Source organism: Pollachius pollachius (assembly GCF_949987615.1).
Source record: "Pollachius pollachius genome assembly, chromosome: 1".
Lineage (NCBI taxonomy): Eukaryota > Metazoa > Chordata > Actinopteri > Gadiformes > Gadidae > Pollachius > Pollachius pollachius.
Genome location: NC_136934.1, coordinates 1,890,281 through 1,906,380, shown reverse-complemented (window position 1 = coordinate 1,906,380; position 16,100 = coordinate 1,890,281). Strand labels below are relative to the sequence as shown.

The 16,100-nt window shown below is 46.6% G+C and overlaps 1 protein-coding gene across 4 annotated transcripts; it reads left to right on the top strand.

The window, feature by feature from the left end:
- Positions 1-4,084: 4,084 nt before the first annotated feature.
- ncaph (non-SMC condensin I complex, subunit H) lies at positions 4,085-16,052 on the top strand. 4 transcript variants are annotated; one of them, XM_079729722.1, is made up of 18 exons: positions 4,085-4,191; positions 4,888-5,101; positions 5,805-5,895; positions 6,081-6,173; positions 6,686-6,803; positions 6,962-7,092; positions 7,359-7,548; positions 7,978-8,060; positions 8,497-8,687; positions 9,355-9,500; positions 10,618-10,724; positions 11,615-11,734; positions 12,353-12,460; positions 13,736-13,879; positions 14,256-14,366; positions 14,483-14,559; positions 15,361-15,436; positions 15,733-16,052. In XM_079729722.1, exons 2-18 carry the CDS (start codon positions 4,893-4,895, stop codon positions 15,790-15,792), a joined length of 2,055 nt encoding a protein of 684 aa, XP_079585848.1. In that variant the 5' UTR covers positions 4,085-4,191; positions 4,888-4,892; the 3' UTR covers positions 15,793-16,052. The 4 variants fall into 4 exon arrangements, with proteins under 4 accessions (XP_079585848.1, XP_079585849.1, XP_079585846.1 ...); XM_079729723.1 differs by having other exon boundaries at positions 6,959-7,092; positions 15,740-16,052; XM_079729720.1 differs by having other exon boundaries at positions 6,959-7,092.
- Positions 16,053-16,100: the final 48 nt, after the last annotated feature.

The following is a 16,100-nucleotide window of genomic DNA, read 5'->3' as shown; positions in this document are numbered from 1 at the left end:
TATACTGAACACCTTCAGTAAACAGGGACAGTTACATGTGCTGCTTCCCCAAACAGACTAATTGAATTGAAAATGATGGTCACAGACACCACCAGATGCTGAGATTGTTAAAGCAATTGGCTGTGGGAATGTGCTAATCCCAGTTGAACAAAGCGAGACAAACAGAATCCCGCTAAGTTACTATAGTTATCTTTAATGCATAACAATGAACGCTGGCAATTAGCAACAACCAATCAGGAACCGAATTGGGTGCCATGTGACTATTGCTCTTCTTTTCCCAAGACCCCTGGGAAAAGGAGCAGGGCTGCCTCTAGAGATGCCTGCTAGGGTACAAAATAGTATGTGAGAATAGCATGTCTGAAATCATAAAGAAAAGTACACGAAAAGTATAGAGATGGCGTACTATTATGGGGCCTATCTGTTGCATGTGTCGTTTGGATTACCCACAATAAGGGTGGATTTGTAGCCCATTTAAACTGATAAAAGGCAGACCTATCGTTGAGGAATCAAGCACACCCTTGAAACGTTATTGAACAATCAGGATCCGGTATTTAAATATTTTGTTGCATAAGTAAGGATAGCTACTACCTGGTCGAAATGTAGCGTGTTGTTATCCATTGCCGCCGTTAGTTTGTAAAAAGGTGACTGAAAAGTGTACTTCTGGCTTTTACGCTATTAGTACACCCGCAAAACAGTACATATAAAGCATTTTCAACCCGGGTACAGCAGTCGTCCGTTAGACCAAAGAGTATTAACAAAACCACAAACAATATTTGATTCAGAGGCAGCCTAATGATGTACCGGGAAAACTACATTGACTGACATTGCCGTAACTATATTGGGTCATGCCTTTTACTACCCTGGTCCCAACCAGTAATGTAATTTCACTAAAAGCACCGCACTGATACACTGTATGAGGATCTGGTACAAGCTTGGACCCTGGCCAGACCTGGCCACTGCCCTGATGACAGTATGTCTTTGGTCTCTGTCTTTATCGTGAAGCAATCCCCACAGCCAAGAGTCGTTTCTCCAATTAACCTTAACAGGGACATACTGTTTGAGTAACTAAGTGCTGAGTTGAGTGGGCTCTGTGATCGGTGAGTCTCCAGCTTTTGGTTTCCTGAAGGGGTGAGGATACAAATGCTCAGGGGAACGGATAAGTGGTGTGCCTGCAATGACAGATGACACAAATGTAAGCAATAAACACACGGCCATCGTCAAAACTAACAGCACACAGATAAGAAATGAGGAAATCTGGAAGCATTTCATTATGTCACTGTCATTTTCCATCAATAAGCTACAGCAGAAAATCAATACTGCACTTCTGGCTGACTCAAATGAGCAGGTGCATTCGCTGTAGAGATAAATGTTCTCTCCACTCCATATGTGTGTGCATATGCGTAATAATTAATGAATGTGTGCAGATGTGAATTTGTTTGTGTGTGTGCATAATATGCATATTAATATATGAATGTGTGGATATGTCTATTTGAGTGTGTATGTATGCAGGGCCGCTGCTGGCCGTTTCGGTGCCCTGCGCGAGCAGGGGGGGGGGAATATATTAGGTAAAAACATATAATTGCCGAAATTGAGTGATAGGTTATGCAATTAAGAAAAAACAACGGTGGGCCTCTTCATAACTAATTTATTTATTTTTTTAATTCAATAATGTAATAATTGTTTTTATTTTTTTTACAAACCATAATTTCTGGTGCCCCCCCCCCAGGTACTTGGTTCCCTACGCACTCTGCTTACAGGGAGCGGCCGGCCTGTATGTATGTGTTTGTGTGTTTGCATGTGTGTGTGTGTGTGTGTGTGTGTGTGCAGATGTGTGTGGAGACGCGTATGAATCCATGTGTTTGTGCGCACATTTGCATGTGTGTGTATTTGTGTGTGTGTGTGTGTGTGTGTGTGAGTGTGTCTTTGTGTGTGTGTGTGTGTTTGCATGTGTGCGTGACTATGACTATTCTCTGTTGAACACAAATCTTGACACGCACATTAGCTGTCAAAGTTTATTTAGGTTTTCCAGCCAAAGCCGTGCATCACAGCGAAGTGCTTCACCTCGGATGCATTAAGGAGATTATACAGCGCCCCCCCCCCACACACACACACACACACACACACACACACACACACACACGCCTGTCCACACACTGCTCCCAGGGAGCTGACAGCTTTGTGTTAGCAGATCATCTCACTCAGGACCAATACACAAGCAACCCACCAGAACTAAGAATAATCAGGGTTCAGACATACAGAGGGGCTTTTAGAACATAGATGGATCATTCAAAATCGGTTATATATGTTTAAAAGCGTCCGAAATATCACCTGAATATAGAAAAAAGAAAAATACTTTCATTTCAAATATTTATTTCTGCTTTATTTGTAACATACCCCATCTCTTCTTGTCATTAGAGTAGAAGTATAGTGAGTGGCTATGTTAGGGAACAAGTTGTAATATAGAGTGGTTATGTTAGAGAACAAGATGTAATATAGAGTGGTTATGTTAGGGAACAAGTTTTAATGTAGAGTGGTTGTGTTAGGGAACAAGATGTAATATAGAGTGGTTATGTTAGAGAACAAGATGTAATATAGAGTGGTTGTGTTAGGGAACAAGTTTTAATATAGAGTGGTTATGTTAGAGAACAAGATGTTTATAAAATGGCGAGGCAGGGTGCCAAGACTTGTTAGGTGGACTATGTGCTGGCTTTTGTCAACATGGATTAGGAGCAGAGGCAAGACTTGGCTTTTAAAACTGAGAGATGGATTACTGTTAGTTAAAATTTCTTAATTTGGCGTTACTTAATTTAAGTAGCCCAAGTTTATTATCATGCGTCCACTATCGACGACCTAAATATTGGACGCAAGGTTCTGAGCTTTTGTTTTTAAAGGCTGTATGTGTCTGATCTTGTCAAAATTTAAGTCCATATAATGATATTAGTTCCAGCTGTCAACATCGATTTTGGAGACGATTCAACTGTTGAGTGGAGCGCAGCACGGCTGAGCACTCCTCAGGGCCTGCTTGTGCCCTAGACTGGCCTTTGAATCATTTACGCGATCGCACTGGTCAGAGAATTCCACCCCGATGTTAGTTTCCTGAGGATTCTCGATGGACGTGGGATCAGTCTCCGTCTTTGTCTTACATGATTCCACCGTAAAGAGGAGGGATGGGTGGACTTAAGCATAGACCCACTGCAGTTGACCTGAGGTGGTAATTAAATGAGTTATAAATTGAAGAAAAAACCAATATGTAATATCTTACTGCCTGATGACTATGCCAATCAAGTCATTTAATTACTGGAAGGACGGCTGGTTCAATTAAGATTCAATAAATCAAGTTGTCATATCTTATGTTGCCTATCTATGTGAAAGACTTTAGACAGGGGGTAATATACCAGATTTTACCATGGAGTAAAATTGAAGTCCATTGACTGCATTACCAGGAATGGGCAGGTTAATCTAATAGGCTCTCTATCGACCTGGACCCTGGTTCTTTACTGCCATCTAGTGAGTAGGAAAACAACCGTCGGTTCTGTACATTTACACACTCACCTGCTTCTATTCCAAATTACATTTTCAATACAATGTGCTGATAGAAAAAATAGCATTTTAATGCAATTCTTATGCAAATATGTCATAACTTACCTGCATATACTCAAACACATTCCAATTTAAGTGAGGACTAAAATGTGGATGGAGGTGTACTGTCCCTGTCAATAAAATGAAAAATCAATAAAAATATAAATAATCTCGGAATTTACATCGAAGATTAGATTATTTCATTTTATCTTATGTTTGCATCAGGTAAGCATATTCTGCGTACATTTAAATATTATCTATAACGTTAACGTTTCTGATATTTTTAAATCTATATCATTATTTATATATATATTTATTTTTTTATTATTATGCATCTTTCTTTTATCTTGATGAAAAAAATTACTTTAACATATTTACGTATTTGTTTATTCTTCCTTCCATCCAGCTTCTCTGCTTCAGGGAGGGTACATACCAGAGTGGGCGTGGTCTGGCGTCATGACGTCAGGGCAGGCGTAAACCGCTCGGCGCAATTTTTGAAAAGCGAGCCGGAAGGAGCGTCAAGCGTGCTACCGCCTCCGACACAAACACATCACTTCATCAGAGTTATCAACATCAAGGCCATTCTGGATCTTCATCCTCGTCCAAAATAAGGTGCGTAAAGCTACGTTGTGGTGTACGAGCTTTGGACCGGGTGTTCAAAGTGACGGGAAGTCTATCAACCTTCTAGATAAGTAATGTATAAAAACAAAGATCGTCAAACAACGGAGTCGGAGAGCGACTTTTCATCGTATTAAAACGATTGAATCTTTCAGTTACTCACTTAAAACTTGCATATGCAATACATTAACGCTTGTCAGTCTTGTTGCGTTATAAGTAGCGTGTTACTGTGTTATTAGTGAGTGAATTAGACTTTGCCGCGTAGGCTCCTCTTCCTTGATGGCCTGACGTCACCGCTCTTACGTCACAGCTCTGATAAACACATTGATGCTCTCACGTGTGTGTGTTTGTGTTTGTTTGTGTGTGCGCCGCTCTCTTGTTCCTAAATTAAGTTATGTATATGCACACTTTATAGAAATCAAATCATGCTTTATTGTTTTAGTGCATGAGGGTAATACCAAGAGCTTGCAAGTGAAACAACAGTAACAAGAAAGTGTCAATCATCTCGGATCCACCTAAATCAGGGTCTTAAAGCCACAGTCGTTTGGCGGCAGGGTCTTAAAGTGCTGCCCATGCTGAGGTTCTGACTATTAGGAGGGTGCGCCCCAACAGCAAGCACCTCACAGCATGAGCTCTGGCCATGCGATAGAACTGCTGTGATTGGTCCTTGGGTCTGCGTCTCCGTCCCAGTTAGGATGAGCGTCAACCCCACGCCTGCCCCAAGGTGGACCCCCTCCCTGAAGCACAGCAGCAAGGGCGTGTCCCCGGCCTCCTGCAGCACCCCGCTGCTGGCGGCCTTCCACATCAACGACGATGAGAAGGAGCGGCGACAGCGAAGGAGGTCAAGGGTCATCGACCTCCAGTCGGCCGGCGACTCCTCGTTCAACGACTCTGCGACTCACAGGTAAGGACCGGGGACTCTCTCCATCTCTAGGACCTCATTCTGCTGGATGGTGGATGTTCCCATACTATTCATTCCTTCCCGATATCGGTCGATGGCGAGTATATATCGGTACGGCAGCTAGCATCGTAACTGAAGGGTTACGATGTAGTGGATGTGTAGAAGTAGCGTGTTACTGTGTTATTAGTGAGTGCTCGAATTAGGCTTTTTGCCACGCAGGCTCCTCTTCCTTGATGGCCTGACGTCACTGCACTCACGTCACAGCTCTGATAAACACATTGATGCTCTCACGTGTGTGTGTTTGTGTGTGTGTGTGTCTGTGTGTGTTTGTTTGTCTGTGTGCGCCGCTCTCTTGTTCCTAAATTAAGTTATGTATATGCACACTTTATAGAAATCAAATCCTGCTTTTATTGTTTTAGTGCAAGAGGGTAATACCAAGAGCTATAGTTCATTTACTTTCTACAATAACTTTAAATAACTTTCCAACTCAGACCATCAACGAACTCAGCATAACACCACACTTGTTAGTGATATTCTTTGCCTGTGTAGTAAATGAGTCACGTGATGTTAGCGGATCGGTGCATAGACTTGCTTACTCGCCGATATCCGATACTGGAAGGAATCTGAAGGAATTTCCGATGACTGGTATCGGTATTGAAACCACTCCAATGGTGATAAACCGCGTGTGTGACGTGTTTTCATACAGTGCCACCGGAACCCCCGCTTCTATTCCCAAGTTGTCGAACGCACAGATTTCGGAGCACTACTCAACCTGCATCAAGCTGTCCACTGAGAATGTAAGTTTTGTCCGCACTCGTTGGCCATTGAGCTTAACTCCAACATTTTACCATAAGAACATTTGTCCTCGACTGATATAAGTAAGTTAGCAGACACTTTGGCGCTAAGAACAAACACATACAATATGAGCAGTGGATGGGAGCTTTGTTTACCAAACGTTCAACATGTCGGATGCCTTCCTCAGAAAATCACCACAAAAAACGCCTTCGGCCTTCACCTGATCGACTACATGGCCGATATCCTCAAGCAGAAGGACTCGGAGATCACGAACTTTAAGGTGGGACTCGACCCGCTTCATGATAAACATGATATACACGATGATATACTTCATGATATACACACGATAAATCATTATAAAACCGCGATCTCGATTCACCCCTGTGTGGATTTAAGTTTAATTTTCTTTTCTTTTTTTGAAGCCTTCATCTACAGGTGTGTAGAATTGGTTCAGTGGTTATAAAAGGCCAGCAGTTGAAGACAATGTGCTGGTATATGTTCAAAGTAAATCATTTTGTTTTTGATACTGCACTTTAATCAGTTATTAAGGGCCATATAAAACGCAACGTGCTAGAGGTGCCAAAAAGCTATGTTTGGTACTGCCTTTTTTTTTTGGTCATGTGTGCAATAAAAATTACATTTCGTGAGAAATAAATCATAGCAGAGAATCGTGATATCAATTCTAAGCTAAAATATCGTGATTCATATTTTTCCCTGAATCGTTCAGGCCTACATCCACACACAGTACCCTGTCTGCTGGTGTCAGTTCCTTTAAGGTGTGTGTGTGTGTAGGTGGCCGCGGGAACGCTGGACGCCAGTACGAAGATCTACGCGGTGCGGGTGGACGCGGTCCACGCCGACGCCTACAGGGTCCTGGGCGGGCTCGGCTCGGAGACCAAACCTGGAGAAGGTCAGAGCCGCTACAGGAACGCTCGCCTCCAGTCCCACCCTGTTGATTCACTGATAACATCAAGCCTTTGGGTCCATACACCAACCTAACGATGGACGAGGCAGTGGTTAACTGTGTGTGTGTGTGTGTGTGTGTGTGTGTGTGTGTCTCCTCAGCAGCAGCGGGTGAGGAGGGGGGGTCAGAGGGGGATGTCGTGGCGCCGAAGGCGAAGAAGAAGAGGCCCCCCAAGAAGACGGTGGAGCAGAACCTGAGCAACATCAACAGCTCCGAGGCGGAGAGGAAGTGTGAAGTCAGTCTCTAGTTTTACCGACGTATCTATTAGTATTGTTTCAGCCCATACACGGTAACAGTTGGCCTCGACAAAGGGCTTCAAAGGCCAACATTGTATCTGCCCCCCCCCCCCCCCCCCCCATAAGTGCGACAGAAACTTCTTATAACCAATGAAAGAAGCTGAGCTGAGGCGCTACTTCGAACACACGGACCCCCCCCCCCCCCCCCCCGCGGTGGAGATACCCGCTGACGGCCTCCTGTGTCCTCCCCCCACCCCCACCGCAGGTGGACCCCATGTTCCAGCACATGGCGTCGTCCTTCGACGAGAGCAGCACGGCGGGGGTCTTCCTGTCGGTGCTCTTCAGCGAGGACAGCCGCTGCGAGCTCCTCTTCCCCTCCAACCTCATCCTGCTCTGCTCCGGGCCCCCCGCTGCCCGCCCGCCCCCACAGCCCGTCCCCGCCTCCCCCTTCACCGGTACCTACCCCCCCCCCCCCATCGCTCTGTGTTGGTCTGTCTCTCTGTCTGTCTGTGTCTCTCTCTGTCTTTCTGTTTCTCTTTGTCTCTCTGTCTGTCTGTGTCTCTCTCTGTATGTCTCTGTCTGTCTGTCTGTCGTCTGTCTCTCTCTGTCTGTCTGTGTCTCTCTCTGTCTGTCTGTGTCTCTCTGTCTGTCTGTGTCTGTCTCTCTGTTTGTCTGTCTGTCTGTCCGTCCGTCTGCAGAGGGAACGTCTCAGCCTCGTTCCTCTGATCACATTAGATGGTAACTCCTTCCCAGAGGGGAAAAGGCAGCACGCGCCGGTACAAAGGCCATTGTAATACAAATTAGAATTAAAGATAGACCGCAAAATCAATCAATGAAACGGCCACATCTGACTCAGAGTCTGCCGGTTTTCCTGTTCTCCACAGGGGGTCTGCGGCAGGTCTCGGAGAAGGCCTCCATCTGCCCCTCGCTCAAGGACTTCTCCTTCACCAACTGGAAGCCCGACCAGGTCAGTCCAAATAATAACGGCCGGGAATTGTTTCCTCTGTCCACCCCTTCTGGAGCCCAGTAGTGGTTTGGTCCGTCTTTTTTGTGCCGCCGGCCGGATGGTGTAGAGGCGATGTTGTTCGACTCCCAGCGTGTGTTGAGACCTCAATGTGCACAGGTTAAGCCAGCCATCACCACACACCCCTCAGTGAGAGATACTGCATGGCGACATGGAGCACCAGGTCATGTGTCACCGTCTACAATGAACTCGGTTTTCCCACACCACCACCACCACCACCACCACCACCACCACCCCCACCCCTTGTCTGGGGGAGTCCAGTAAAAGCGATGTCCTCACCACAGCGAGACGCCCGGCTCCGTAATGACCCGGGTCCAGAGGTCTCTGTTCAGGAGCGTGCGGGCCCAATGCTCAGAGCTGTGACCCCTCCCCTCCCCAGACCATGAACCAGATGCTGGAGAAGATCAAGCAGGGCGAGCACGTGTTCGACCTCAACGCCGAGCCGGAGCCCGAGGACGACGACGACTGCGGGGAGCCGGGGCAGGACTTCGACGGGGACTATGAGGAGGGCGACGGCGGGCCCTCCGAGTTCAGGGAGGGCTGCACCTCGTCGGGTTCCGGCAAGGGACGGTAAGCGGATCACGCCGTCTCCGCCTTTGCGTTGTGGCTTTCCGTTGACGCTTTTAGAATGCGCTTTGTCGAGGAAATCTCGTAACTCTTGAGATGATGTGACTATAACGGAAACGCTAAAGCGTGTTATGTAGATCCACTCCCAGCCGATACGTCCTGGAGTCAAGCTCTAACCACAGGCTGTTGATCCTCAATGACCCGCTTCTACTAGTTTAGCTTCTATTAGTTCGGAGAATCTGATCAAAGAATGTGCTAAACGACCAGATTACTAGTAGTGTCCTCGTTGGTTGACCAAAGGTTCAACTGTGGAACGGAGCGGAGGCCGCGGTTAAAAGTTTAAGCCTGGGGAAAGTTTCGAATGAGCAGGCGGTGTCTGTTTGAGAGGCAAACGGCCGGGCCGTAACTCCAGCCGCCTGTGGTGCACGGCGTCCTGCGCGGTTTGATTAGCCCGGCCTCTCGGTGGTCTGCACTCCGGCCCTCCCCTGCAGCGGAGAACTCTGTTCAGAACTTCAAATTGTTCTCTCTTTCTTTCTTATCAGAGGGGGGGGGGGGTATTTTAATTGGCACAGTCACCATTAATGTTAACAGTTAATTCATGGTCACACACCTTTTGTGATGAATACGTTTATTAATGTGTGTGTGTGTGTGTGTGTGTGTGTGTGTGCAGGGACATCGTCCCCATCGGGGAGGGGGACGTGGCCACCATGTGCCTGCAGCTGTCCTCTCAGCCCCGGGAGTACTCGTACTTCAGCCCCCGTACCATGGCCACCTGGGCGGGGCCCGGCTACTGGCAGTTCAAGCCCAAACACAAGCGTGAGTCTGGGGGCTATGGAGAACCACACATTAGGGCCGCTCCATTACGGAAAAAAATCATAATCGCGATTATTTCGGTCAATATCGAAATCACGATTGTTATTTTTGTTTTTGAAAACGTGATGTACTTATTCAGTCTCTCCCAAAAGAACCTTTGTAGCTGAGAACTTTGAAATTATGCCATAAAGAAATACACAAAATGATCAAGAAGAAAATGTTCAAATCTAAAATAATGTACAGATATGTATCCAGCTTTTCTTTGGTGATCGTTTGACGCTAAAATCTAAATCAAAATGATTAATCGCCCAGCCCTACCACACATGGAGAACATGTCTGAAGTGTGCCGCGACCGCTGGTGGTCTGACAATGGTTTGATATTGAGTGGTGTGAATTCCAAGACAGAATTTAGATATTTTTTTATTTAGAGTTCTTCTCAGTTTTAACTTAACTTAACTTAATCGGGTTTATCCAGTATTCTTTGTGTTGCAATTGGCACACAAATCTAAAGAAACCAACGCCTTTGCATGATGAAATGCTTTAATTATTCAGTTAAATAATGGTTTTCAGTTATTTAAAAGGTGTATTTCTCCTGAGGGCTCTAAAAGGTTTTGATGTGGTTGATTAAAGGCGTTTTGATTTAAGGTGGTGTTTTGAGGTTCTGGTTGATTAAAGGTAGTGTCTTGAGGTTCTGGTTGATTAAAGGTAGTGTCTTGAGGTTCTGGTTGATTAAAGGTAGTGTCTTGAGGTTCTGGTTGATTAAAGGTAGTGTCTTGAGGTTCTGGTTGATTAAAGGTGTTGGTTGATTAAAGGTGGTGTCTTGAGGTTCTGGTTGATTAAAGGTGGTGTCTTGAGGTTCTGGTTGATTAAAGGTAGTGTCTTGAGGTTCTGGTTGATTAAAGGTGGTGTTTTGAGGTTGTTGTTAATTAAAGGTGGTGTCTTGAGGTTCTGGTTGATTTAAAGGTAGTGTCTTGAGGTTCTGGTTGATTAAAGGTGGTGTCTTGAGGTTCTGGTTGATTAAAGGCGGTGTCTTGAGGTTCTGGTTGATTAAAGGTAGTGGTTGATTAAAGGTAGTGTCTTGAGGTTGTTGTTGATTAAAGTCTCATTATTGTTCCCCTAGTCGACCACCTGCCTGAAAGGGAGAAGAGCAAGAGGAAGGCCAAGAAAGCCTTCGAGCTGGACTACAACGAGGACGTCAACCTGGAGCCACACTTCCGCAGCACCAGAGTAAGTAGCGGCCGCAGCCCTGCGGTTGACCCCCTCCCCAGGCCCGCGTGGATCACCAGAGAGGCCCCCCTACCTCGTGGGCCTCAAAGGGGTGTTATTCTCCAGGAGTACCTGGCTGTGGCACGTCCCCTGATGCGCGGACATTAGTAACCCAGGCTCGCTGTGAAACCTGCCGGTGCCTCCCTCCTCCCCCCGGCCCCTTGTTTAGTTGTACTACTGGTTGCTGTGGCGACTGTACATCAGGGTCACCGCGGTCTCCTGTTTGGATCGACCGATATGGATTTTTTTTTTTTAGGGCCGGTACTGATTTTCTTGAGCCGATATTTTGAGCCGATACTGCTTTTGCTCACTCAATTTACATCATAAAAATTACACAATGATGATAACAAATGTTACCAGTCTCAATTTAAAAAAGGACAATTTATCGAACTGTCCGTAAATCATGCCGGGAATTTTTTTTTAAAAATCGGCCCATGCCGGTACACGTAAAAAACGCATATATCGGTCGATCACTAGTCTCATGCACAGGGGGAAGAAACCCTTTGGATGGTTCATTCCATTTCTAACCTGAAGGCCCTGACCAATCGGCCCATCGGGGGGGCTTCTGTCGCCCTGGTTTCCTGGGTAAGTCCCGCAGCGCTGGAGCCAGTCAGCACTAATCAGCTGAATGTAGAAGTGGCTGTGATTGGCTGTTGTGCTTCAGAACGCCCTCTTCACCAAGTGGGCACGGACCAAAATATCTTATTTTGTACATGACGTTGTAGACCCTTTAAGCCGTGTTCTTTTATAAATAAATAAAATTGAGTCTGGTAATCTCCAGTAGCCAGAGAACGCCAGGCCGACCTCTGACCCCTACCTACCCCTGCTGACCTCTGACCTCTGTCCCTCAGGCCGCGACCACCAACAGCAAGTCGGCCCTCCGCACCAGCAACAAGAAGACCACGCTGCCTTCGGACTTCCAGTTTTCCCCGGGGACCCTGTCCCAGCTCAGCCTGAAGCCCGACTGCAAGGTACGGCCCCACACGGCCTCAGTACTCTGTGTGGCCCTTAGGGGCACCACAGCGCCCCTATGGGTCCCACGCCGCCGCAGTACTCTGTGTGGCCCATAGGGGCGCCCCTATGGGTCCCACGCCGCCTCAGTAGTCTGTGTGGCCCGTAGGGGCGCTGTTGTTCCAGTTAGATTTTGCCGTTGACTTGTCTCCCTAATTGTCTAGCTTTTCAGTTAAATAATGTATATATTTTTGGACACAATTACACTCTGACAATGTCAATTATGTTAAAAACAATTCCAACCTTAGTTTGGTATTATATGTCATCTTAATTTAGAGTACTAACCATATTTCAGTCCTTTAACTGTGGATGGCAACAGTGCGCCTCAGTCAGGCTTGAATGTGTGGTCCCTTTGGAAAAAAATTAACATAAGATAAGGGGGCAATAATGACCAGGTTAATTAGTTATGCTATGACCTCATTCCATAACCCATTTAACCTCTTCATACCAGTATGTGAGTGAATGTTAAAGAATAAAAGAGGCGTCAAACTGGATCCTGGGTGGACGGGGTCAGACCTCGCTGTGGGGGACAGGACTTCTCATCGTGGTTCTAACTCTCCTCGTGTGTTTGACCCCAGCTGCGGTCGGAGGGACAGAAGCGTCTCTCCGGGGACCTGGGCGACGGCATCGGGGACTACGACTACAACAACGCCAACGACACCGCCAACTTCTGCCCCGGCCTGCAGGTCAGACTCCGCCCCCTCCTCCTGTTGGTGGTTATGAAGGGCTGGAAAGCTCCGACACATGGTCACACACACAGGGAGGTTTGACACTCAGGGCGTTCAGCAGACGCTTTTATCCAAAGCGACTTACAATAAGTACATTTGTTGTGTGTACATTTAAAACGACAATATTTCGCTATCGGTACAGTAAGGATGTTCATAGAACCAAGTGCCAGGCACTAACAATCGCTAGGTTAATCCATTCCCCATATACTATATTTTATATATATATATATGATAAGCAGCAATGAAAACACCAATAAACTTGGTTATGGCATTTGCATTTCTGAATTCTCAGCCAGGGGTTGTTGAAATAATGTTTTCGGTTTTTTGGGTTTGCACAGCTCGTTTTTTTTTTTCATAGTAACACCTGGTTGGTGCCTTTTCAAATGCGTGTGCATGTTAAAGTGCTGTACGTAGACACGGAGAGCCCTCTCCATAGCCGGAGAGCTTGTCGGAGACCCTCTCCGTAGCTTACGTACGCATCCAATATTTTTTAACTATCCGTCGACGCCATGGACCTATTGGTCGACGCAACGGAGACAGCAAGGGCTGTGATTGGTCCTCTAACAAAATAATTTCCTGAATCACTTCTCCGGTTTGACTTTGCACCTTAATTACTTCGTACATTGTTTATTTTGCACCTTAAGGACCAATAAAACACCAAATAAGATTTGAAAAGCTTTGGAAGTGCACCGAAGTGCCTGTACCGTGACGGTTCGGTACAAATACGTGTACCATTACACCCCTTATATATACATACATATACACACACACCGTGCTACAAACAAAGATAGCTTGGTATTATAGGAACCAATTGCATGATGGCTTAACACTACTTGAGCCACATGGTACTTTATCACAGGCTGATGAAGATGGGGAGATGGTCTCATCTTCAGGTGGCCCTGTAGAGCTAAGGAACTCATGAATCAATGTTCCCTGTTGTCACCTAGGATCAAGAGACACGGTTGATGTTTTGGTTTGATTTAACGGGGAATCAATGTGAGGTCACAGTTCAAGGTCCCCCCCCGTCAGCCCAGGGCCAATCACAGCACTGGGAGATGTTTAGCAGATGATCAGAAATATTTTATTGCCCATGTGATGAATTTGTTTCAGGTCGAAGTGCATGAGGTATTACCGGTTCAGGTTTAAAGTGGACAAGGGATCCTGCCGTTGTCAAACATCAGCCTCAGCGTGAGTTCATGTTCTCCCCCCCCCCCCCCCCCCTCCCTCCACCAGGGCGGCGACAGCGACGACGACGGTGAAGGTTTGGGGCCGGCGGACGACAACCAGCCCTCGCTGGACGGGGACCCCCAGTCCACGCCGGACCCCGACGGCCTCGCTACCTACGGAGAGAACGACCTGGTGCCGGAGCCGCACAAGGTGAGAGCCAGCCAGCCAATCACAAGGCTCCTCTATCCATCCACCGTGGAAACGGCGCATCATACATTCACGTACCAACAATGCACGTATGGAGCCAGCCCCTCAAATAAACAGCCGCCAGGGCTGGGGGGTTGATTCCCTGTCTTGCGCAACTTGTAGTGCGAGGCGTCAAAACGGCCCGGTTGAAGGCTTTAATTTACCTTGGGGTTAGGTGTCTTGTTCAAGCACTCATTGACACCATACAGGGCTCATTCATTCTCTCCCTGGGAGTCACCCTGCCCAGCCTGAAGGCTGCCGTGGGAGGGGGCTGGTCCACGGCCTGTGAACTCGTCTGTGGAGGTCTTCACACTGAACCTCTTTAACCTCGCTCCTCCAGGTGAGCAAGATTGAGATCAACTACGCCAAGACGGCCAAGAAGATGGACATGAAGAAGTTGAAGAACAGCATGTGGAGTCTGCTGACCGGCAGCCCGGAAAAGCCCAAGCAGGTAGGCTTCAAACGCCCTCAGAGGGAACGTCTGTCATAAGGAGATGGGACATGAAAGCAGGGAGTAGAATCCTCCCCCCGCGGCTCAGCCTGACGCTCCTGTTTTCATCTCCCCAGGACTCCCAGCCCGCAGAGGCATCAGAGGTGGCCGGCGAGAAGGCGTTCAGTCAGACCGCAAAGAGCTTGTTAGAAAGGTACGCCCACCACCCATACCTCCATCCTACCCACCCCCCCTCCTCCTCCTCCTCCTCCACCCCCATCAGAAATGGATGATGTAATTCATAAAGTCAAAATACTGAAATTTTGCCGCTTCAGAAATGCAGCAGAGAAAACGTAATCATTTGAACACTGAAGAAGGGGAGCTGATTTCCATGCCGTGTTGGACTGAGTCTTTGTCGAAAGTTAAAATATCGTGTTCTCAATGTTGGGACCAAATCTTCCTGCTAAGATAGCGCTGCTCCCACGCTTAACCTCCAGACCAGATGAACCGAAGCTCCATAGAGCCGGAGTAGCTCACTCAAACCCAGCCATGGTCTCTAGGGATGGCCAAGGGTCAACATGACACCCAGTTATAGTCTCTAGGTGGGGCCTAGGATCATCTAAACCCAGTTAAAGCCTTTGGGTCGGGCCTAGGATCATCTAAACCCAGTTAAAGCCTTTGGGTGGGGCCTAGAATCCTCTAAATCCTTGATTCGCCCATAGATTCAGATTCAGAAAACTTTATTGTCTGTCGTAACAGAAAGTCGTCTTTGACGTGGTTCAACATACAAACAGGACAATGTACTGATAGGCAGCCATACAACATTGATTTCTGAGAGCACACATAGTGTGTATAGATCTTAAAACAAGTATAAATTTTAAAAACTGTAAAAATAACCAAGACAAAAGCCATGGCTAGATGAAGCTCAGACTCCCAAGACATCTCCCTTCTGCTCTGTAGGTAGAAACCGGATGAAACATTGATCTCTCTCTCTCTCTCTTGTTCTCTCTCTCAGCCTGCCGAACGCCATGGCCCAGAATCTGTCCGTTCCGCTTGCTTTTGTTGCTTTGTTACACTTGGCCAACGAAAAGGTGAGTGCCATATTATTATTCTCATGCCATTGTATAACGTACATGTATACCATGCCATTTGGTGAATGCTTCTCTTCCAGACGTCTTGAGATAACATGCAGGGCTCAATTTGTCGCAACATTATTTAGTGCTACGGCATATAGAAAGAAGGAAGATCATTTTCTATTTATGTTTTCATTCACCAAGATGCAGTCTGAACAGATTTCAGCTGTCCTGAAGTTAGTGGGGAGCTAGAATAGGAGGGGGCCATGTTGGTTTATTGTTTAAATTTCATTTGCTCTTCTTTGTTTTCGTAGAATCTAGAGCTGGTGAAGGTGGATGACATGTCTGACATCATCATCAAGCAAGGCCAGTGAGGGAGGAGTTGTAAAGATACTCCATTCTTCTTTGTCTCTTTGTCTTTAATGTGATCATGTCTGAGCCCTTCGCCCCCGGCCAAGGTTTTACTTTCCCCCTCCTTCTAGAAGGATGGACAACGGAGTCATGGGCTTTCAACTATTATTTAGAAAGAATTTTGTTTTTTTTTCTGTATCTTTTGCTGCCCTTTTCATTGTATAGACTACAGCTCGACTCGCAACTTCATGCTCTCTAAACATGTACATTATGAAAGGAAATAAACCTGTTTTTTCTATAACCGTGTTTGGAGTCTCATTACCTCGGCCCA

Bases quoted from the DNA above. Each gene is read 5' to 3' on its own strand.
- ncaph (XM_079729720.1), top strand. From the start codon at position 4,893: ATGAGCGTCAACCCCACGCCTGCCCCAAGGTGGACCCCCTCCCTGAAG. The intron at 6,804-6,958 runs GTCAGAGCCGCT...GTGTCTCCTCAG, and splicing joins GGAGACCAAACCTGGAGAAG to CAGCAGCGGGTGAGGAGGGG. The intron at 12,461-13,735 runs GTCAGACTCCGC...TCCCTCCACCAG, and splicing joins ACTTCTGCCCCGGCCTGCAG to GGCGGCGACAGCGACGACGA.